This window comes from Ceratotherium simum, chromosome 3 (genome assembly GCF_057802395.1).
Source record: "Ceratotherium simum simum isolate JZ-2026a chromosome 3, ASM5780239v1, whole genome shotgun sequence".
In the NCBI taxonomy this organism is placed as follows: Eukaryota; Metazoa; Chordata; class Mammalia; order Perissodactyla; family Rhinocerotidae; genus Ceratotherium; species Ceratotherium simum.
The window spans coordinates 12,498,655-12,524,085 of record NC_141902.1 but is presented as its reverse complement, the minus strand read 5'-3'; the positions used below and the strand labels follow the sequence as shown (position 1 = coordinate 12,524,085).

General features: G+C 33.4%; 1 protein-coding gene across 14 annotated transcripts in view; it reads left to right on the top strand.

The window, feature by feature from the left end:
* Positions 1-25,431, top strand: part of MIPOL1 (mirror-image polydactyly 1) — a 313,803-nt gene that overhangs the window by 40,162 nt on the left and 248,210 nt on the right. For 10 of the 14 annotated variants that reach the window (XM_087422434.1, XM_087422426.1, XM_087422419.1 and 7 more), the window contains 2 exons: positions 13,631-13,768; positions 14,358-14,436. In XM_087422434.1, coding sequence (XP_087278560.1) covers positions 14,418-14,436 — 19 coding nt within the window. In that variant the 5' untranslated portion in view covers positions 13,631-13,768; positions 14,358-14,417. Of the gene's footprint in view, positions 1-13,630; positions 13,769-14,357; positions 14,437-22,371; positions 22,445-25,431 lie in introns of those variants that run through there. The other 4 variants (XM_087422486.1, XM_087422466.1, XM_087422459.1 and 1 more) reach the window with 2 other exon arrangements.

Below are 25,431 nucleotides of genomic sequence, written 5' to 3'. Positions count from 1 at the left end.
TCAGAATATATGAAGAACTCTCACCACTTAGTAATAGGACAAGCAACTCAATAAGAAAAATGGGCAAAAGAGTTGAACAGGCACTTCACACAAGAAGATCTATGAATGGCCAATAAGCATTTGAAAAGATACGTATCATCATTAAACAGGTTATGCAGATTAAAATCATGAAATACAACTGCATATAGAACAAAAAAAAAAATGATTAAAATTAAAAAGACTGAAATAAGTCGTGAGGATGTAATGTACTAGCTTGGTGACTATAGTTAATAATACTGTATTGCATATTTGAAAGTTGCAAGAGTTCTTAAGAGTTCTCATCACAAGAAAAAAAATTTTGTAACTGTGTGTGGTGGCGGACCAGATATTAACTAGACTTATGGTGGTAATCATTTCACAATATATACAGATATGGAATTGTACACCTGAAACTAATATAATTTTATATGTCAGTTATATCTCAATAAAAAAACTGATAAAACAAAAATACATTCTCTGTTTTGTCTATTCCAGGTTGTAATATATTAGCTGCAGTGAATAATAAAAGAAATATATACATTTATATATTTATATATATAAAAAGACTGTTCATACCAAGTGTCAGTGAGACTGTGGAGCATCTGGAGCTCTCACATGGCTGATAGATGTGTGAAATGGTGCAACCACTTTAGGAAACAATTGGCAGTCTCTTATAAAGTTAATATGATCCAGCAATTCCATCCAGGTTATTTATCCAAGAGGATTAAAAACATATGTCTGCAAAAAGGCTTGCACCAGCACATTCATTCCTGTTTTATTCATAATAGCCAACAACTAGAAACAACACAAATATCGGTTAACAGGTGAATGGATAAACAAATTGCAGTATGTTCATACAATACAATGGAATATTACTGAGCAATGAAGGGAACAAACTACTGTTTTATACAACGACATGAATGAATCTCAAAAACTTTGTGCTAAATGAAAGTATTCAGATACAGAAGAGTGTTGTCAGGGTTTAAGCTGAGCTGGAGAGAGCTGGTCAGCCCGGTGTCAGAGGAGCAGAAATGAAATGAACAGTCAAGCCTGTAATCACTTACTATGATAGTATAAGCAAGAGGCTAAACTGGAGAAGATACCCCGCCAGTCCATTTTTTCCCATGGAACGATGCACCTTGTTGAGGGTCAGGTGGGTCAGCACAGACGTGGGGGTCATCTCACTGCTTAGGGAGCCCTGAACAAAAAGCTTGTGCAGTTTTATGGACCCAGGTGGAGGGTGGGGGAGCGTGCAGGGAGGAGGGAGAGAGTGAAGGTCTAGGACTGGAAAAGTACTGTTTATTGAGTCAAGGTGGACAAAGTGTCCCGTCCCCGCCCCCCCACCCCCCCCACCACCCCGTAAGGAGGTCTCCTGAGGGAGGCTCCAGGTAAAAAGACCTCTGAAGGGCTAGGAATGCAGATCTGCTTAAGAGCATGGCCAGCCAGGGGGCCTGAGTCCTTGCAACTCTCTTTAGAGGCTGCAGTGCACTGGTTGTACAATGTCTGGTGTGGGGAGGGCAGCTTCTTCCTGTGAGGCCTGCCGGGTAAAGCCTTTGCAATTGCCTATGCTTGGGTCTGAAAAATTACACGTAGGTTTTTGGCCAGGAGCTGAACTCCTCAAGTATACATCGTATGAGTCCATTTCTACAGAACTCTAGAAGTAGAGTCTAATCTATATAGTAAAGGAACACAGACTAGCAGTTGCCTGGGATTGGGGAGTGAGGTAGATTTATTGCAAAGGGGCATGAGACAACTTTTTACTGGGAGTTTTTGTTATCCAATTGTAGACAGTTATCAAAACTCATCAAATGTACACTTAAAATGGATGCATTTTTACATGATATAAATTATCTCAAAATTGATTTTAAAAGTAAAGAAAAAATGGAATCCTGTGTACTAGTGAAAATATTAATGTGTTTACTGCAACTTACAATTTTTAACTTTAAATTATGAACAGGACTGTAGTGTAAATATAAAATGTGAAAGTGTATGGGTTGGGTCACGTTATGTTGTATGCATGACTTTATTCAAACAGCTGAAAAGAAAGTGATAGTGTAAAGAGTCATGATTACTCTCTGAAATTTGTTTATTTATTAAACTGATGTTCTATTTATATTTAGTTCACAGTGCATTTACGTGTTATAAAACTTTATCATATAGTGTCATGAAGCAATAAAACTTGTATCTAAAAAATATTTTTCAATTATTTTTATTGTACAAAAATATATATAACATAAAATTCACCATTTTAACCACTTTTTTTTTTTTTGAGGAAGATCAGCCCTGAGCTAACATCCATGTCAATCCTCCTGTTTTTGCTGAGGAAGACTGGCCCTGGGCTAACATCTGTGCCCATCTTCCTCCACTTTATCTGGGACGCCGCCACAGCATGGCCTGACAAGCGATGCATCGGTGCATGCCCGGGATCTGAGCCCCGGGCCATCAGCAGCAGAGTGCACGCACTTAACCGCTACGCCACGAGGCTGGCCCCTTTAACCACTTTAAGTGTATAGTTCAGTGGCATTAAGTACATTCACATTGTTGTACAACCACCACCACTATCCATCTCCAGAATGTTTTATCTTTTTCTTAGAGTCAAATTTCTATGAGATTTGTTATGAAATCTTGTAATTCTTTTGAAATATACCCCATATTTCTATGTAGCATGCTTACATTGCTGCTTCTTGATCCCCCCCCCAGTTTTATAATTCGTTGACTTCCTGCTGTCAAAGATGAGGAAGATGTATAGCAGTCATACTATAGTACAGAAAAAAAAACACTCTAGGTATTTCAAGCAGAAAGGGGCTTTGTATAGGGAATTAACAGCTCGCAAAATTATTCCAAGTGTTGGAACAGAAGTCAGGGACTATCTCTAGACCATGGTTCAGAGTTGTGATATTATTGCAATCTAGAGGTCAGAAAGCTGTTGTTGCTGCTGCCGCCACAATTGGCTGTCGTATCCAGAAGGCTCATGCTAGACGTTACACTGCGGAGTCTCTGCCACCAGAAACACTCAAGTCTGTCTGACCTCACATACTGAAAGCAGACAGATGACCTTCTTCCGTATCTTGCTGGAGTACATCTACGTGGTAGAACCTTTTTTACATTCAGACCATGAGCTACAAAGAGACTAGGAAGTGTAATTTTTAGCTGTCCACCTCTTCCAAATATAAAAGAAGAGTGAAAGTTGGGAGAAACTACAAGGATAAAGGTCTCTTTGATACCTCTGCTCCCAGTGCACATGTACACATTGTGTTTTCTCATCTTTCCAATATTGTTATATTATAATTATGTTTAGAAAAATATATAGTGTTTACATTGTTATGGTCATGTTATGCTATTTACAACTAATACATGTAGTATATTTTGATTATTTTCCCTACCCCCTCCCCTGCCCAGCTTTTTGCTATCGTATTTATTTTGTTGCTTAGTTTTTTGTGTATTTACTATGGAATCAACCCCAAACTCTCTATCATTTATTTGAATCTCTTCTCAAACTTTTCTTTCTTGAGCAAATTGCTCCTGAAGTTTTCTTAATGCCGTCAACTTTGAATGATTTCCCTCTGTGTCTGGTGTATAGCTATTATACACCAGACATAGATGGACCTCTTTTCTGTGATGGACCTCTGTTTCCTGAAACCAGGGTCTTCCTCTTTCATGATTTACTCCCTAGTTTTGGTGGAGCACATTCTCTACCAGGTTCCTGAGAAAGAACGTAGAGATGGGGTAAGGTGAGTTCTTTTGAGTCCTCTTTGTTTCTGTATATGTAAGGAAATACTTTATAGAACATTGCTAATACATATTTTTCCTATGCTCTGAGTGCTATCATATGCTCTTAGCCAGTGAGAAGTAAGACTGCAGACTGTACTATATGCTTTCAACCTTTACATGTGGCTTTGCATTCTGCCATTTACTTTGATTTTTGGCAAACAGTTTTGACTAAGTTTGTGACAGGAGATGTACAAGTGATAATGCTGGACTATAAAAAATGAAGAGATAGTATCATGCTGGGTGTTAACATGCAGTTGTGTTAGTGACTTCCTGTGCCTTCATGTAAAGGTTGACGAAACAGTGGATAAAGATCTACAGGCTTAGCGTTGTTAAACATCCCTTGATATTATGAAGGGTATTATGTGCATCACTCTGATTTGTAGATAACAAAACAATGTGAATGTGCCATAATTTCAGGGAATTTGAAGAAAATGAAGGATTGTTACAAGAATATGATGCTGGGAATGCATCTCCATAGGAATTATGTGATGTTGATACTGTATAACTGTGATGCAGTTACTTTTTTCCAGGGACACATTTTCTGTACTAACTGGGGTATAATTATTTTGCTTTTCCTTTCTTTTTTCTGTTCTCCCCTTCTCTAACCCTTATTAGACATATGTTAGAGCTTTTTATTTGTCTTCCATGTCTCTTAACTTCTTTTTCATGTTTTTCACCTCTTATTACTCTGTGCTGCATTCTGGGGAATTTCTTCCCTTCTGCTTCCAAATCATTAATTCTTTGTTGCGGTGTTCTCTAGTTTTTATTTCATCAGTAGAGTTTCAACTTCAGTGAACATATTTCTCATTTTTATGGTTTCTGCTTTGTTCTTTTTTATGTCTATGCTTGTTTAATAACTGCCTTCTCATATTTATTGGTTGTATTGCTTTAACTGTTTGGCAGTTTAAAAATTATATCTATTTTGAAGATTGATTTGAGTTGGCTTTGTTTTATCTAGTTCAAGTATGAATCCCCACCTCTCTTTTGTGTATGTCTGTAGTATTTTTCTTTACATCAGATTCTTTCACGTCTTATAGTTTTTTATGGTTGTGAGCTTATTTTCCAAATAAATTATCTTATAAAGGAATGTAGCTCATGACCTACTTTTGTTTTACTTTTAAATTTCTGGCTGGACTGTATGGTTTCAGGTTGCTAACCAGTTTTATGTTAGTTGATTGGCTCAAGTACAGATTTGGATTCTTTGCCCGCCAATGCAAAGGCATTTGGTTTTGGTGTTGAGTAGTTAACTTTTCCACCTAATTTGGTGGGTGCCTTGTGTCTGGCTAAGACATTGAGCACGTGGTTGGAGATTATCTGATTGCTATTTAAGAAAGAAGAAAGTCTGTGTAATTGAACTCTAACCTTTAAGCCTATTTGGTCTCTACGTGCTCATGGACTGCTTGGCTTCAAGTCCCACCCTCTAACTGTTATGGTTTGATTTTGACACCTGAATATTTCCCTTTCTTCCTTTGAGCTTATCTGTGTTTTACAAAATATGTTTTCAAATATTTTAGTCAGTATTTCAAAGTTTGGAATGGTAGGTATCAGGAGGCGTTTCAGCAAATGCTTAATTATTTCATTTGAGTTTGCAGTTTCTCAAAATAAGGAGTCAAAAAAGAATCAAACTGGATGCAGGACCTGACCTGTGACAAGCTATCATTTTGCCTTAGTGAAAGATTATAGACATATTTCTTTCTTTCATTGATATGAAGAGTTATTATTTCTTAAAATAATTTTATTTTAAAACTTGTGATGAAGTATAAAATTTACCTAAATTTGTTGGTTCAAGTATAGACTTAACACCTATTATGTGGTGAAAGGTGTTGAAATTTGAGATGTAGTGGTATAGTCGTTGTCACTATTCCTGCTCATGATTCTTCTAAGTCACCATCTTTGTTAATTAAGGAAAATTATTGTGCATATACCAAGAAATATGACTGTTCCACAGATGGGAAACATCCCCAGGAATGGAAATAAATGTCTTTAAAATAAAATTAGGGAATATTTCAGATTCATGTAGTTATGACTCTAACAAATGATAAACTTCGTTCCTTACATTGCAAGTAGCAGTAACTAAGGAGGATGTTGCTTCAGGGTGCAGCAGATGGCCTCTAAGTAGCTTGGTGAGCAAAGTGTTTGCTAAAGGTGACAGGATGTACCTACCCTGTTTCCCATATGCACTAGATCGTTGGTAACATAAGGTCTTTGCTGAAGGAAGTTGTTAAGTTTAAGGTCAGGGTGTAATTCCAAAGCATTTTAATAAATAAAGTACATATCCCTCAGCTGATAAAATTTCCCTGTCAGTTCCTGCATGCTAAGATGAAATTTGTAGGCTTTTCTCTAGATGACATGCAGCATAAAATCCATGTGAGGTGTGTGTGTATGTATTTGTGAAAGACGTTGCACAGTATTTGTTGCATGATATATTGTGTGTGTGTATATATCAGGTATGAGATTGATGGGTTTTTGATAACATTCTAATGTAAAATGGAATACTTATTGCTGGTTCTGTGAAAGATTATTTGATGACTTTTGCTAGAAAATAAATAATGCTGTATATTCTCTTTTATTTTACAATGTGTATTTTAAACTGTTCGTTATGGAAAAAATTGCAAATATACAAGAATAGAGAAACAGAATAATAAACCCCTATGTGTGCATTACCCAGCTTCAACAATTATCCTTCATGGTTCATGTTAGTTAATCTTGTTGCATCTACACCCCGACGTTCTGCCTGCCCTGTGACTGCTGCTCCCCGCCACTCCAGTCTCTAGCCCCCACTCACACCCCCGGTTAATACTTAATAGTTAGTGTTACATACTTCCACCAGGAGGCTTATAATGTTTGATTGCTGTTTTGTAATAGTTTTAATATTTATGACAGGATAAGGTTCAATTTTTGGTTTCTCTTGACTTTCTTCACAGTTTATAAAAGATATTCTTACACAATTAGTGTAAAATGTCAAGTTATTCATAAAGCCATTTTACAGTAATTGTGATTGTGTTATATGAATCAACATGTCATAGAGATGCACTTTTCTTGGAAGAAGTAAAATTCTTATCTTTTAAAATGAAAGATCATCATTGTCTTTTGGAAAACATCTCTTAAAAAATTACCAGCACATGTTGCTTAATTTAATACTTTGCAGCACTGTACAATTGTATTACTATTGATTTTGTAAGTAATATTTTTAGTTCAGTCGATTTGCCATTTGGGGACTTTTTAAAAAAATGTGTTTTCTGAAACATTTTTAGTGAACATATAATTCTAGCTCCTAAGAAACTCTCTATAGTATGACGAACAAAAGAGATGGTACAATACTTACATATAATTTATGGTTGAAACTATCTTATAATTTTAAATGCAAGAAGAATAAAAATGTTTATTGAAGGAAATTTCTGTTTAGTTTGGCTTGTTATATTTTTCCTTTTTCTGCTATATTTTTATTCTATATTAACTATGGAATATTTATTTTAGGACCACATTCTTATTATATACTTTTCATTAACAAAAACCTTTAAGAATACGTGAGCTTTTGTAGTTCCTCAGATAAGTGAAGCTGATGGCTGTTACTTTCTTGAAATTGAACAAATAATTAGAGCTGTAAGCCTAACATTTATTTTACTCTCTTTAAAGATTTTTTTTCTAGTAGTTGTATTTTGCAACCTAGAAGTTGTCTTTAACATTACAATTTAAAAAGTGAAATGCATAGTTTGCATGCAGCACTGTCCATTGGGAATGATTAGGTTCTGTAATTTTAGCAAATTGCATAGATAAACATTGTATTAATTATACAGTGTATGAATTGCTATTAAGTGTTGAAAATGCAGAAGTATAACCGTTGTTATTAGAGTATATTGATTCTCATATATATGCCTCTATTTGTTAATGTCTCTATTAGTGTTTATTATTAAATTATATCAGCTGTAGAGAATTATTAAATGGCTTTTTGATAAAATCTGTTAGTAAGCAATATGATATATGATGAATTAATTAAGACCTTATATGATTATTTTTACTTTATTTTAGAAAGACATTTTCTGATAGCTGTTGTTTTATTTGATTTCAAGTGGTTGCTCATTCCAGTTGCCATTATAGATTGATTTACCTTGCTCTAATACTTTTTTACCTTTGATTTGCCAAGAACTTCCTTTGGTTGTGTGGAAATGCAAGCCTTGTGTGAAGGAGCGTGTCATTGCATCAGAACTTGGCACCCTCGTGAATCTTAAGAAAACAGGCTGTTTGTTCCCTAGAGAAACTATTCTATAAGCTGACTTTGTTTTTATATTGTGTTCTGTGCTAGATTAAGTGATTTAGTTTAGTTTGGCCTGGGGCAAAACGTTTCAGGATATTTTAGAAAATCCTGTATCTGATTAACTCTCTGAAAATAATACTAGTTTTAAAGTTTTGCTTTTTAAAAATTTATCAGCAATGCCTTATTCATTCTCAAAGTGTCATTTGTACCTGGCACTGAAAAGTGTTGCGGTGTTCCAATTGCTGTATTGTTTTGCCCTCCAAGTTTTGAAAACATGAAAGCCATGTATTTTAAACACCATATATTTATTTCCTCCTAATTTAGTATTCTTCTATGACCTTGAGTGATGGGAAGTAGTTCAGCTTTTTTGATAGTAATTTCTTGATCATTGAAGCGTATAACACAGGGGAACTATCTGTGACAAACATACAATAGTCATAATGTAGAACAACTTAATATTTCTTATAAACTTGTTAAACTTTAGAATCCTGAACACTAGGACTGTTGTAAATAGTCCCTAATTGAATGAAGAAATGTGATTGTTTTAAGAAATATTTGCTTAATTCTCAGGAAACTCTTTCATTCATTTTAAACTTTTCTATTCCAGAAGATTCCTGTCGTATATTAATTTTCACTTTTCACTCTACTTAAATCAAGCAAGCAAGCAAACAACCATAACAAAGTATAATTATTAAAGGTTAACTTTTTCAAAGTTTCAAGGAAGTCATAGAGGTTACTTCCTTTCTAATCATTTTGGATCTCTCAGATGTAATGTGGCTTCTTTCCAAGTTTCCTGTTCAATTCCAAGATTATTAGTAAATATTTAATAATTATGGTAAAAATAATATATGCACATGGTAAAAAAAATCAAATTATACAGATGGATATAAAATGAAATAGAAATACTTCTTTCCCTTATTCTCTCTCCCCACCTCAACTCTTAGGCCCTTTCCTCAGAGTAACCACTGGTAATAGTTTCCTATATATCCTTCTAGAAAAAAATAATATGCCTATTCAAGCATGTATGTGTATATAGGTATAATTTTACATTTTTTTCTGTTTTTAATCTATCCATCTTCTGTGCCTGTATTGTTTTGGCTAAAGACATGTTTTGGGTAGGAAATTTATTTGTCTCATTTGCCGTTTTATATCTAACTCCTGGAACAGTGTCTGACGCATAATATGTAGGTGCTTAACAAATACTTTTTGAAAGAATCTTCCACACATAGTACATATATATCCCTTGCATTTGTGGTACAAACCATGTAGATTTGCTGTATGGTTGTACTACATTTTATTTACCAGTTTTCTATTGATGAACATTTATGTTTGGTCTGTTTTTCTACTACTCATCCGTCCATTCATCCATCCACCTGTCTGCCCATCAAATATACTGAGTACTTATTGTATGCCGAACACCCTTCTAAGGATCAAATAAAGGAGGAAATCCAGGATGTTGCTTGCATGTAACTTGTGTATACATAGTTGGCTGAGATATACCAAAAACAATGAAATAAAACCTAAACAAATGAGTTTCATGAAGGCAGCAGCATAAAGGATGTGATGAGAGAGGAGTTTCTACGTTAGATAGGATGGCCAGGCAAAACCTTTTTGAAGAGATGACTTTTGAGCAAGGCCTAAGAATGAGAAAAATGGTTGAGAGAGCTAGAGAAGAGGATTCTAGGCAGAACAAATAGCAAGTATAGAAGGTCTGAGGCAGGAATAAGCTTGGTGAGGCCAAGGAACAGAAAGAAGTCCAATATGACTAGAGCGTGAGTATTTTCTCTTACAAATGAATACTGCTTCAGTGACTAGCTTTGTACATTAAAATATGGTTTACATAATTTTCTAAATACTTTTTTAGTAGTGGAACTGAGGGATCAAATGGTATATGCATTTTAAATTTTGATAGCTGTGGTGTGGGGCCATTCTTACCCCTTATCCTTTCCCCCTAAACCTCTTCTTGCTTCCTTTGGCTCTGAGGAACTGAGGTTGTCTGGAGCTTGGTAGGGAGTGGGCTATGTTGTGAGACACATGAGTGAAAGGAATTCTTTTTGGGAGAGAATGTGCCAGGGACTGTGAATGTTTGAGAGACTTTTGTCTAATAAGATGAAAATCCTTTAGTAGAACATATACATATATTGTATATGTTGAGTTATCCGATAAAATATTTGGCTTTCAGAAATACAGTGCTCTCCTTTGGCCTTTTAATGAAACCATTTCAATGCATAAATTATCAACATTTCTCAATCTAAGAAATACAAAGTTTGGAGTTTTCTAGAGTTATAGTTGGTTATGAGGCACTGTTATAAATGATTCCTAGTTTGACACTGTTGGATTCAGTTTACATAAATTAGTGATTAAACTAAGGAGGCATTATGAAAAAAACACCATTAACCAAAGTCAGCCAAAAGCCTTTGCCATAATGTGGCTTTTGTGGAGGAAGGTAAGAAAGGCATTTCCTATTTAAAGTAAATTTTAAAAAATCTTGGATGTTGTTACATTGGCAAATGAAATCCCATTTTTAAATGTCTTTCTATCAAAAAGGCATTGTTTAATTTTAAAGGATAAATGTCGGAATTACTTATAGTTTTTTAGGCATATTAGAAAATTTAGACTGGTCAAAGAACAAATTTTGTTTCATGAAGTGTTTTCCTGCTGAGTAAACAAGGAGAGTCAAGTCACGTTAGAGAGCATAGAGATGTTTGTTTAAATTTTTTCAATTTACATTTTTTGATAAGGTGAATGTAGGAAATTTTGGCAGGTATATTTAGATTCCCATGTACCTAGAGAGAGAAGGGGGTATGTGGTTTCCTTAATTATTATTTATTTTTCCTTTCTTCTACGTAATAAGACTCACTTCTTTTGAGAATTAAAAACAACTTAGGAAGAATGAGGTTAGGAATCCGTGATGGAGAGGATGTCAGTTGAACAGATACTCCTATAGCATGTTCTGTCCATTATAGTAAAGATTTTGTTTTTCTTTTTTAACATGGGTAATTCCAGCACAATTTATAAACAAACTTTAGTTGGAAATTGTTTTTATTTTGCTACTTGAACCTGGTATACATTACTAATGATAAAGCAATTAACTTATGTTTTGTCCGTGATGTAATAAGTTAGCATTTTGGTTAAGAAGGCTACTTTAGCTGATGTCTACTATAAAATCATCCCACTAGTTTTAACTTGAATATTTAATTTTTCATTGAAATAATTTTTGATTGAAACAGTTTTTATTGATATCAAATCTTTAAGGTGAGTGTAAGGAAAGGAATTAGTATTTTATTAGTCTTAATCCTTTGTCCCAAAATGAATAGAAGTGTAAAATATGTTGCATATTTACAGAAATCTTCTATTCCTATTACAATATGTAGATATATGTTATAATTATTTGAATCATTAGAACATCTAATTTTTGCTTGACAATATGCAAATATGCCATTAAATCTGTTTTTTAAGATTTTTCCAGTTTAATGTCTGAATCCAAATTCATAAAGAGTTGGAAAAATGAGATGTCTGAGCTATAGGATTCACAGGGATTTCATATGAAGCCTATTTAATCAGGATAACACTGTTATTAATATTCATAATGTCAGCTGGAACACAAATGACAGACTATGGGGCCTAAAAATTTTACTTGGTGAATTTATTAAAAGTAGCTTAAAAAATTAATGAAATTTAAGTAAAGTTGGTGAATATGAAAATCTTGTGTTAGCAGAAAAAAAATCTCTATTAGAACTTTTTTTAAGACCATTTTGCATTGATGTCTTTTGACAGATTTCATTGGTACCTTAAAGAAGAAGGATGCATGAATGGTCATTTAAGAGGATTTAAACACATTGGCACATTAATTTTTACATGAATAATAAGTACTTTCCAAAAGCAATTAACTTACAGTGTACAAGATATGAATTGAAAAATAAGACTGTGACATCAAGGGCAAAGCAAATGTGATGTACATTTTAAACTTAGTGGCAGGACTTTTTAATATTTTGATTTATTTTATTTTTATAGTTTGTATAGCATATGACTTAGAATATGGTTATTTTTAATGCATTTGAAAGCATATTAGAAGGGCAATAATGCTCCCTGCCTCCCCCCAGATATTGTTAGTGTTAAACATTATCGTCTGCAAGTATTGTTTGCATTTATCAGAAAATTAAACATTTGTTGTGCTATTGGTAATATTTGAGAATATGTTCAGTTTTGCAGAAAGTCAAAGGGATAATTCTGGTTGGGTTTAGTTGCTACAAATACATATGTGTTAACACAGACTTATTGATTATAGCACAACTTAAGTGTATAATAAATAAGCTTCTGAAAGTTAAGAACCATCTGAGTAGTATACAAGTCAATTTGTTCTGAATTTTAGCCTAAGAAAGTAAAAAATTATGAATGGCTTAAGTAAAATCAGGATGCATTTTATTTTGTGTACTACGTACTGTTACTCTCCCTGTTTTAAAATATGCTTATAATGACGTTATACCAGTGCTCTAGTTTTTATTTTTATTATTAAAGTTCACTAAAAACAATTACTTTCAGACCATTATTTGTAGTCACAATACTGAGTAATCCATTTTACGTTTTCGTTTTCCAGAGATTATTTTTCTTGCAAATTTTAGTACCTATAAAAGCATAGTTTAGCTATTAGCTGTGACAGTCCAGTTAGGGTTTACCAGTGAGAGAATATAGGCGTTGGCCTGGCTTTCCAGGTGGGTACTGTAAGTTTCGCTTGCAGTCTGTCAGTGTCACATATGAACGACTGAGTTTCTTTAGACATACGAGAATTGCATGGTATGTTTTGGGACTCATATTCATATTGATTGGAAAAAGCATTAATTACCAGGGTGTGTAGAAATTATCACATATAAGCCATATATTAAAATTTTTTGTATAAGGAATGAAATCAAATTGATATAGGTTATTATTATTTTTTTCTGGTGGCTTTTTAAAAGTTAGGTTTTGGGGGGCATTTTTTGTTGTTTTCGGCACTGAGATGTTCTCTTACATGCCCAGGAGAGGGCAGCATTTTACTATGTCAGGCTCATAAAAGAATTAGCGCTGCTTAGACTGTCAATGTTTCTTGTAATTACTCCCAGTATATTTGTTGCTTGCTTATGAATTAACTTGCATTTATGGAACTAAATCATTCCAATCATTTAATTACACCTGAGGAGCTGAACTATAATTGCTTGCTTCCAACTAGGATCTGATATGGCTTGAGCAGTATTAATTTGGTGTTTACTTTTCTGAGTGCTAAAAGCATTAAAATGATTGTGCAATGGGATTACATTTTACTAATTGCTGGCATTCATTAGCTGGGTAAATGATGAGGAAGAGTGACTATATTGCAGAGGGATAAAATTATGGTTTTAAATAGTATATTACTAAGCACATTAAGGCCTGTAAGACATGTTTTAAAATACTCCAGAGGTTATTAAAGACTGTATTTTCTACATGTCTTACTATATGAATCTCTTATTAAAAGACTGCAATTATTATTAACCTTTTTGGGCAATATGTAGGGAAATGGCTTCATTGACTGGAACATATTTCTTTGATATTAATAACTTCCTATATTTTCAGCTAATCCAAAAGTAAATGAGGAACTTAGAAAAAGATTGCCAACTCCAGATCAACATATTTAGAGAAAATTGGAAAAGGAGAAGCTGACTACAGCTTTATTTGAGGACTTTTTAAAGAACGCAGAGTTCTAGCTGTGAGGTAAATCTAATTTTATTCTCCTTAAAAGCATGCCAAAAAAAAAAAAAACTTGCATAGCTTTTATCATGTTTATTATGAAAACAAATGCAAGAGAGAAATACCAATAATTCCACAAGTTAATGCTAGTCTTTATGTTTAACAGAAATTAGAATAGCATTTTTAAATTACTTTTACAAGTGTAAAATGTTTTATATGAAAATATACATTATAAATTCAAATTAATAAATTTGAAATTTTTGTGTAAAGTTTATGACATAGAGTAAAAATTTTATTTTTCTTAAATTGTTGAGGTTATATAGTTGACAAAGACTTAAGTTAAATAAATTAAATGGTTCTCTAACCAAAGGAGCAAAAATGTCTAGAAAGCTTAACCTAAACTGTATTTACTAAAATATAAGTGTGAAGGAAAGAACCTTTTTCTGGAAAAAAAGGTTTAATTTCACCTGTTGAAATACACGGTTAATTGTCTTATTATAAAGATTTTAGAAAACCATTTATCCTGTAAAGTCTCTGTTAAACAAAGGTAAGGTTTAGGTGTGTTCTGATACATTGTTTTAAGTTTATTTATCTAGAGTTGGCTTTATTTTAGCTTCAAATCTTGGAGCAAAACCCAGAGACCTTGCCAGAGCAAACAAGAACAGAAGTACAAATGGAAGACTGGTCAAAAGGTAAGGACTTTTAAGGCATTAATACCAAACCCCAGGTGTTGGGCTAGTTCAAGGCACTGAATGAAGTGTGTTTGTTCTGTCCAACGTATTAAACAGAGGCAGACAAGCACACACACACGCGCACACAAAGAGACCCCCATACTGCAAAAGAGACACAAAGAAAGACTCCCAGAGAAAGAGACACACACAGAGGAAGAGATATCGAGAGAGAAACAGGCAGACAGACACAGGGAGAGAGAAAGAAACACACATACACACCAAGTGATAGAGAGAGGAGATTGAGAGAATGGCTGGGAGAGAGCATACAGAGAGGTACACTCAGAGAAAGAAACACAAGTGGAAAGAGAGCTACAGACACAGGAAGGGAGATACTAAACTCAGAGGGAGACAGACACACGTATGGAGGCACACACACAGAGAAAGACACATATATATAGACATACACAGAAAGACACACACCAAGATTCACAGAGAGATACCAGAGTAAGAAACACCGTGAGAGACAGAGATATATAGTGAGAGAGAGAGGGAAAAAAGAGACACTCTGAGAGAGATAGAAGCACAGGCATACACACAGACACATTCAGAAAAGAGACACACTGTGAAAGGTAGACACATATACAGAGAGAGACAGACACACATACACATGGAGAGGGAGACACATACACACAGAGAAACAGACCATGACACATACGGATACAGAGACACATGCAGAGGCATGTGCACACCAGAAGACACACCCACAAAGAGAAGGAGTCAGAGGGGACCAGAGAGAGTCAGAGTGGCAGAGACATGCAGAGATGTGCAGATGCAGACAGAAAGATACTCCCAGACAGACAGACTTGAAGACAGAGTCAGAGACAAGGAGAGAGAGAGAAAAAAAGATACACAAAGATGTGCACAGGCAGAGGGAGAGAAAGTCAGAGAGCAGTTTGAAAGACAAAGACGGCCTGAAAAAGAGATAGAGAGATGATGGATGGGTGAATGGATGGATGGATGGGTGGATGGGTGGATAGGTGGATGGACAGATAGATGGATAGACAGATGCTTGAAAAAGAGAGAAAGAGACGATAGAGAGAGATATTAGAGCACATCCATCTGTAGAACAAGATAGAGAGAGCCATAAAGAGGTTTAAAAATGTTAAGTTTTTAATTGAGGTCTCCACTAGTAAAATGTTGCGAATCTGGGATCCTTGGGAAATGAATCATTCTGAGTATAATATTACATTTAGTTGAAGGCTTAAACTTTTATGTACATCATTTTTATTTCCTCTAAATTTTATAACTTAAAAAATAGGATTATTACCAAAACATTGCACGCATCTCTCTCTCTTTTGATTCCCCCTTCCCCAAAAGGGCTCCTTTTTCACCATATGTCAGCCACACTGTTACATTTTTCAGAGGGTTAAAGGCCATTTTGGGGGACTGTTCTGTCATCATTGTACTAAATAAGTTAATAGCTACACATTCTTTTGAGGTATAGAAAAATGCTGTGCTTTCTGAGTATACCTTTTTTTGATTCCTACATTTGGTTTTTAAAAATTTCCATATTGTTATAAATTTTCTTACAGTTTATGCCCACTGTTAGCAACCTTTCTCTGCTTATTTGTGACTCTAGACTGCTTGTTATGAGTTTAGAATCCAGGCAACTGATTGAATTGTGTATAAAGTAATAGCAAGCAATATCTGAGTAAGATAATTAAAGGTTTTTAACGCAAAGTTAATAGTTTTCGTGAACAGACTTTGTGACACTTAATTTTGATCCACTCTTTATATTCAAGTTTGTGTTAAGGATGTATTGATGTGAAGCTGGGAACTAACTTGTTGTAGCTGTTTTTATTCATTTATGCAAATAAGCAAGCGAACATTCTTCTTTTGAAGAGCCCAAGCAGTTTTACTCAATTTATGTACAAAATAAGAAAAGAGGAAGTAAATAATGATGCCCCTGTTGCTTATGTTCCCTATTCAGAGGTCACATTCGCTGTGAAAGTCATGTTGTTCAAGTTATAGACAAAAGGATCTTTAAGGAGCCAAAAGAATTATTTTTAATATCTAAAGAGCTAAAGGCTGTGGAGGAACTACTTCTCAGAAATGTCGAATAACCAGGAAAACTGTTAAGGAAGGGAGCTGCGGAAGCTCTCGAACACTTATGGAAAGGAAGCTTTTTGGGCTAATGACATAGATGCATAAATAGTTGGCAGGAGGACAGACCACAATAGCCATGACTGAAACATCATTAAGAAAATTTGCATTTTTACAGGAATTTTTTGACACTGGAAATAGGAATAAGGCATTCCTTTATATAAAAGGCCTGTTAATGAAACATTGTTAAGAAATAAAATTAAACAAGTAAATGTAATATCTTTTGGGTTTTGCGATAACTGATATGTTTAAACAGTAAAATCTCACGTGGTCATCTCCTTGATATCCCGGTTCCTGGGATTTATCATGGCACGAATTGCTTTAAAGCTCTATCTTACATTAATGTTCACAGTCTGCGCTAATAAATAGTTATTTTATGTAATATTATTTTACTTATTTTTTTAGGAAATCGAGCTAATTAAGATTGTATTACACAGATAGGCCTTTGCATTGTCTGACAAGTTTCATCATAAGGAGGCTGAAGTGCCTCTTTTCCTGGCTTTATTGTAGAAATACTGCTGAAATATTTGAAGTCAAAGAGTTGGTGAGGTGTATAATGTAACAGATACAACCATTCACATTTTTCTTTGTTTTTGTCAGTATAGACAGTTTGGAACATGTGAAGCTGAGGTTGGTAGGTAGGAAGGGTGAAGACATCTACAAAATGTGTCCAGGGTTCTTTAAGTAGTTAAAAAGACAACACTGAATGAATGAAATTTTTAAGTTGATGGAAGCAGTATGTGAGTGAATAAACGTGTGTTGCCAAGTGAGCATCGGTAACGTCTTCTGGCTTCTTAAGAAGTAAAAGATGTTTTGCCCTTTTGTGAAACCTTTCTATTTTTCAGGATTCTTTTTTTTTTTTTCTGATTTTTAAGAAAAAAAGGAAATGTTATAATCAAAGGACATTTGTACAGTCAACCCTCGGAAAGAATGAGTTTTTATGTGATTGGTTGTTCAGCCCTTGTTAGCATTTACTTATTATTTGTGTAATTATGTAAGAAAAAAAGGCATGGAGGTCAGAAATCTCTCATGAGTAATTATTTGGAATAGTATGGTAAATTTCTGGATATTTCTTATACTAAATTTTGGTGATTTTTGTTAAATTAGCAGAAATGATTTAGTTGTTTTATAGTGCACAACAGTCCATTGGAAATAGTTTATGTATTACTTATGAATAAATGTGTCTCCTATAAGTCTACATACCTACAATAATGTAGTTAAAAATGAGGTCTGGATGCCAGTTAAATATACAATATTGTGAAACTTTTTTTAATTTAGAACCTTTAGGGGTCAGTGTTCCCTAAGAAAGGTTAAAAAAGGTTACTGTGCCTACCCAAGTTAAATATTGTCTGCTATATTTTAAATATTTCTTACCAATTGAAGGTAAGAAATGGTAAGAATCACACCACTTGAAGAAGCTTTAGACAAAACCCTTTCAATTTTATGAGTTTCTTAAATATTATTTTTAGGTTTATTATTTTAGGAAATTATAATTAATATGTATTTTATACATAGAGTAGTTATTTTCACGTATGTATTATCTCAATTTAGATATGAACCATATGTTTTTAAACCATTTTCTTTTAAGCTTAAAAATACTTGAGATAAAAAACCACCTCTAGAACTGCTGATGTTCATAGAGTCCGTACATGGTGCAGTTTATTGGAGGCTAGCAAATATTTTAAAAATCTTATCTTGCTGGATTTAAATAAAAAGAAATTGTCCTTTTTATTTTAGAATTGGACTGGCAATTCTCTTTTGTAGCCATGATTCTTATGGTTTTTCTACCAAACAAAACAAATATCTAGGACTGAAACCTAGCAAAATGTAACTTTTAAGTGGTTTGTTGGTGTCTTATTTGAGTCAGAATACTATTTATTTTTGCTTGGCATTTGGAACCTGTGTGCCACCATCAACCTCTTTCATTATTGATTCATTTATCTATCTCTCTTTTCAAAAAGTATGTATTCTTTTTACCTTTGTCCATCTGTTCTGTAATTGAATTATATGTGAAACTATTGCATGATTTTCAAGCATTTTATAAGAGTAGACATCTGTAGAAACACTATAGAAAAACATTTATGATGCTTTTGAATGTGTTTGATCACTGCGACTAAAATATAATTGTAGAATATCATATCATTTTCATAAGCTATTTTATGTTTAAAGCAGAGAAGAAGGCAATGGCAGGTTGCACAGAACAGACATGCATTTCTACCAGCAAAATAGCTGGTAGAAAAAAAATGATTCCCTTAAGCATTATGATTAGACACTTTTTGAAATGCAGGGTTTTGAAAGTATCTAGATAATTAATCATTCTGTGTTAAATTACAGGACTTGAATTGTATTTAATAATTGGCTTACTAGTAAGTAATGTTATATTTTCCCTAAATAAAAGTAGTGCAATTTGGTTTTTTTGTTTGTTTCTTTTAAAGCAGAAGGTAAGTTGCACTAGAGAACCAATGCATTTCATAATTTCTATAAAATGTTATCGTAGGAAGAACACAGGTTTTCAGAGCTAGGTAGACCTGGGTTTCAATTTTTTAATCTTCCACTTACTGCCTACCTGGACTTGGGTGCGAATTCCATAATTATTTTTAAGCCTGGGTTTTCTTGTGTATGGAATAGGGAGATAATTCCTTTGGGACTGTTGTGAAGATTCGAGATTGTGTATGTAAAAGTCCTACTTCAATACCTAAAACAGGAAATGAGTTTATTTAATATGTATTTCACATACCAGAGTAATTATTTTCACTAGTGTGGTGATGGTAATGATTTTTACAGATGCAAAAAAAGAAAAAGATTGTTGACTTATTTTACAGGGCTAAATAAATGGTGGTAGTTGCTGTCATTGTTATTCCATCTAGCTGTGAAAGAGGTCTATAAAAAAGTTTCAAAAGTATTAAGAAACATAAATAATAGTATTTGAAATGGTTATTAGTTTTATAAGCAGTCTGTTCTCTTCAAATATAATGTTACCAATGTCATTAGAAACTTGATTTTTTTCAAAGTAGTATAGCGTATATTTGATAGACTATAATGTAGAATCAATAATACTAATTTAGGGTAAAATCTAATTTTGTCTTTGTTGAAATCCCAGTTGCAATAAAAATGTTCCCACTGGTGGCATCATGCGATGTGCCTTTTCCTTTTGGCAAGTGTGAATTCAAGAATGCATTTTTTATTTCTATATGCCATAGAGGGGTTAAAAAAGAACATGTCTGAGGTCTGATTAAATTTACTGTTTATCTCCATAGGACCTAACTTAATAGAGTTCTGGTAGCTTCTTACACATGACCATCTAGAATATTTGAGAGAGTGGTTTTAGGACTACTGGCAGCTGGCCAACAAGGATTGATTCATTTCCAGAGGAAATCCTAAGGCTACTTGTAAAAGAATGATTGAGGTTCTACTCTTTTATAAAAAAAAATAAATTTCTCTTATTTTAAATAAGTTTATTGAAATAAATGAGATTCTGGGTGTCTTTATTTTTTAAGCTTGATGTGAATGATTCTGTTACTACTATTGGCCTCAGTAGAAAAATGGAATGAAAAAAAATTGTTTACAAGGACAACTTAGTTTTCTAAGTGGTTATAAAGTTTGTTATGAACTATGTTTTGAGATTTATCATTTCTGATATGAATATTTCATATTTGAGAATTTATGCCATAAATCATGTATGTTTTACTTTTTGGTAAGTTTTTAAATAGACTTTATTTTGTAGAGCAGTTTTAAGTTCCCAGTAAAATAGCGCAGAAAATACGGAGTTCCCTTTATGCCTCCTACTCCCTAACCCCACACGTGCACAACCTCCCCACTGTCAACATCCCCGCTATAGTGGTGCATTAGCTAAATTTGATGAACCTACCCATAATCTTAGTAAGAGAAAAGTTTATGAGATAATAGGAGTCTTTCTTTATTTCTTCTTTTGTTTTTACTAAATGTAGAGTGTTTTAAATCAGTTCAGGCTTTACTCTTCATGTTGGAATTCTTACTACACCTTTGGTCCTTCATTTTATAAAAATGAAAATTATTAAGAAGAATAAGCAAAAGTGGTAAATTTCTTTTTTAATAGGACCCCTTCTCCCCCATTTCTGTACTATTGGTGTGATCCTCTCTTTGTACAACTTGTGACTATTTCTTTGATTTAACGACATCCAACTCTACTTTTAATATTCAAGCTCTTTCAAATTTATTTGTGGCCATGAAAATCTGAATATACTTTTTTTAAATAGAAAAGCTACTTGAATTTTTCAGAAGTTATTTTGCTTTGTTTTAAATTCTCTACCCTTAGGATTCTGAGCTCTTTGATAAAAATACTCATTTCTTGTTATGGCCCTGTCATGCCAGGGCCCTCCCAGGAACATATTTACAACACAAATCTTAATGTAATATTAGTGAATCTTTAATTTCCCAGAAACTATAATTTCAGTTTATCATACTTAGGATGACTGTTGTGGTCTCAATAGTGGCTATATTTGTCACCTTTAGTATGCTTACTATAAAGTCCTGAGTGTGCACTGGCATTTTGTTGATTTTGGAGATCTGAATCAATATGCATTGATGTGTAGACTGAATTTACGGCCATTTACACAGTTGGTCCAGATTGACTGGCTATTTGTAGAGTAGGGCTGATGTGACTACATTTCCTACTTTTGGTTATAAATAAATCTGATAGTTGAATAAAAAATTTGGAGGGGAATCACCAAATCCTCCAACTTGTAGGAGTTGGAGTATTTAAACAACCTATCATGTAGGACATTATTATCTTTTGGGGAGTATTTTCAGATACAGTTTTTCTTTGTGTTTTGCCTTTTGTGTTTTTCTTTTTTCTTGAGGAATATGAAAAAGCAAACAGAACACATCAGGCCATAAAATTTTGAAATTGGTTACATAGATATTTTGTAGTCTAAATGATTGAATTAAAATATAGCTTTTGGGTAAAATTGATAATCCTTTGCCACATGGTAAAATTGTGCTGACAAGATGTAAGGTAAAAAGTAATTATTTTAGAAAATCCTCTTTTGACTTTCATTTTAATTTTTTGAGTGATTCTGGTCTTCACATGTTGAAACTTTTTGGTACCTTAAAATCAAGATGCTAGTGGGTGAAAAGTTAAAAATGATCAGTTCATATTGATAAATTATACTTGTATAGATACTGAGTATGTTAGTTTTTGCTAATTAAATATTTTTTAATTAAAAATTAAATCCTCCTTTTTAATATAGTTTCACTGGCTGTACCTAAGGTAATTTGATGTACTCTAAAATGTAGTAATGTTCATTGATTTTTGAGCATTTTTATCATAGAAATATAATCAAAGTTAAGCACAAGATACCCTTATTTCCTTCTTTAATTAATGTCCTGTTTTTTTTTATTTTCCCCCTTATTCAAAATTTTCAGATGAATACTGATCCCTAACAGATTCAGATAGGTAGGGTTTATTTAGCATTAATTTCCTTGACCGAACAACATATATTAGAGGAAAAATGATAGTAAAGACAGAACAAATACGTAGTCCTTAAGGATTCAGGCTTGTATACAAATTCTAATATTTGGAATAGGGATTATAGAGAGTATTCTGTATCCTTTCCACAGATTAATGTAAGTGTAAAGAATTTATACTTTAAAAGATTTCTATTTTAGGTAGATTAGATAGTTTTTGAATCTTTATCAAAAACCAAATGTTGCAAAATTTGGAGTCACTGAAGCCTGTTACTCAATTGCTTTTAAGAGTTTAAAGTTAAAAAAAGTAATGATTTCAGTTCAGCAAATTTGATTGTTTCCTTTCAGAAACCTTCATTGCCTATATTTTATAATCAACCAGGACAGAGTTTAAGACCAGGACAAGGCTGCATTAGTCCAGGTAAGAAGAGCAAAGACAAAACAAGAATTTTCATTAAAAAAGCAGTCCTTGATCTCCTGAGAATGCAGTCAAGACCAGCATCAGAGACTTCCTCTGCATTTTTAATAGGCCATTTGCTCTCTAAGATGTTCTGTATTGGTTCTTTATTACCTTGTTCTTTTTTTAAAGTCTCTGCCCCTCCCCCAAGTCATTTGAAATGAACACATTATAAAAGAAACAAATTTACTTTTCTCAGGCTTTTTTTCTCTCTGGTATTTTATGTTTTTTTTTTTTTTAAGTTAAAAATGCTAACTCGAACAAGGAGCTGATGATGCTGCAGTGTAACTGACTAACAAGGCACTGGTATAGTAGTCACAGCTGAGTAATGAAATGAGAGTCCCTACCTTTTCCTCTTATGCTTTTGTTTCTTTTCCCTCAGATAAACAAATGGTGAATTTGAATAAAATATACATCATTTGCATAGAAAGTTATGTAATGATGCCATATAGAGTATAATGATTTCCTAAAACCTTGTATTTAAAGTAACCTGAATTACAATGAGAGATAAACAGAATATTTACCCATCCCTTATGAGCTGCTGCTGATATGTAAATTTATTCTTCTACTTTGCACAAATATACTTTTGAGTTACTGCTTAAACACTTTGAGGTCCTTAGTCAAACAGTTTTAATGATGCCTCCAATATTATGAAAGTGTGACATTTGATGAATGTCTCATATAGTTTTGATATCTGGGCACATGTCAACAAAAAAAATTGAACATTGGTTTGTCATGCAACACCTAGATAATTTATAATTTTACTGTTTATATCCATCTTGACATTTTTTATCTGCCAAAGGCAGGTTTCATTTGGAATCTTAATCTGAGATTTATTTGGTGGATCTGGAAATCATAGCTAGGGTTCCCACAGGAAATGGTCCATCTACCAACAGATTAAATGGCAGTCCTGCAGTTGTTAGGGGAGCTCTGCATTTAACACACATGCATACTCATTCAGTCAGCACTGTGGAGAAAAATTAAAGTAGTAACCCAGGTTTAGGAACAATGTAGCTAAAAAGTCCCATATTTGCTGAATGACAAAGGGTTATATAGCAGCATTTCATTTTATTATTCGTGCTTGAATTTCTTGTTTGCTCTGTTGAGTCTGCTGACGAATACTAATAAATGCCTGCAACAATCCAGACGAGAGATGCCTGGCAACAAAGCTATGCGGTGGACCTCCCTGATCTTCTCCAGTTCACAACCTGACCTTTTGAAAAATTGGCTGGGCTAAGCTGCAGAATTTGGGTGTAATGGTTATTGTTAACTCCAGCTTTAGGATTTATTAATTTGTGTGATCAAGACTTACCTATACTTCAAAGTTTCAAAAGACCAAATACAATCATCCGTCCATTAGAACTAACATTGTATTTCAGTTATTTCCACTTAGTATCTGACTGGTGATTCTTCTGTTTTGTTTTTCAAATGTAAAAATGCTCTTCAATAAAATGAAAGGCACGTATAAAGAAAATCTGTTTTTTCTCTTTACGCTTGTTTTTGGAAAAGTTACCTTCCATCAGTGATTTATGAAATTGTTGAATTCGTGGACACTCGGTATGTGTTTATACTTAACAGAAAATATTTAATTCTGAAACCTATTTTACTTGCAGTTATATAAATGAAAGACTTAGCTAGTTCATTCATATTTTTAATTACTTCATATAAATTAGTCCTATAGCAAGAAAAATTGAGAAAGACTGAAAAGGTTAGAAATATATAGTAAGTAGCCAAATAGTTCATATCACTGGCGAAAAAAAGAATAAAGATTACTGTTATGTTAATCAAATTTTAGGATAGTTTTCCCAATCATTTCAGCCTAAATAATATTTGTAATGGTTTAAATAGGGTGATATTAAGTTTTACAAAGCTTAATTTATGTGATATCTTCATAAGTTAATTAGGTAGCCTAGGCTTTAGGAGATTACACTATTTTACTTGTTCATGGCCTTCATATGGTGAAGGATGTTAAAATTTAGAAACTGAAACATTATGATATAACTTAGTTTTTACACAGATATCTGACCATTTTCCCAATAGAATGAATATTGATGTGTTCATGACTGTTTCCAACTTGATAAAACAAACAAAAACTTTTTAAAATTTGGTTTAGTACCACCACTTTAAATAGCCTTTTTATAATAAAACAAATAAAATTCCAACAGAGTAATTTCCATGAGTAGCCAATGGATAATTGGAAACATGGTACACTAAACTCATTGAATTTTCTTAATCAAAGATAAAATAACCTCACTACTTCTTTTTGACATTTTTATGTCAACGTTATGACAACCATGCATAGGAATGTAAAGGATGTAGTTTGATTGTCTAATCCTCATGTCCAAATGAGTAAATTATGTGATATAAACAGGTTTCACGATTTTCTAACTTTATAAATGCTTATAAAACCTTACTTCAATATCTTATTGCTACATCCAGCCCCTCCCCCCTATATATTTTTTACTTTCCCTCGATATATATAATACACCTTACTAGAACTACATAAGACTCTGAGTCTGTGCTTTCCAACGTGGTAGCCACTGGCTGCGTGTGGCTTTGAGCACTTGAAATGTGGGCCATGAGTATACAGACCAATGAAAATTATAGTTACTTTTTTTCCTTCTATGGCTGTTCAAGCAAAAAAAACAAATTAAAAAACCCCTGAGAGAGTATAAGTATCCAAGTCACAAGTTTGCATTTTTTAAGCCAGGAATCCAAAAGTGACCTAATTTTCTGTGACTCTTAAATTAGAATCTCTGACGGATAAGTGCCTGTGACCTACTAGCTATGATCCTGATTGTATCTAATATCATGTGCCAATACAGTGAGTGTTCAAATTATGTTACAGAAACATGCTATTTAAATTTCTTATGTTCCTGCCATGAGATTGAATTTACAGAAATAAACTATTAATTTTCTTTCTGTGGGATTGAATTTTCTTTCAAGATCTT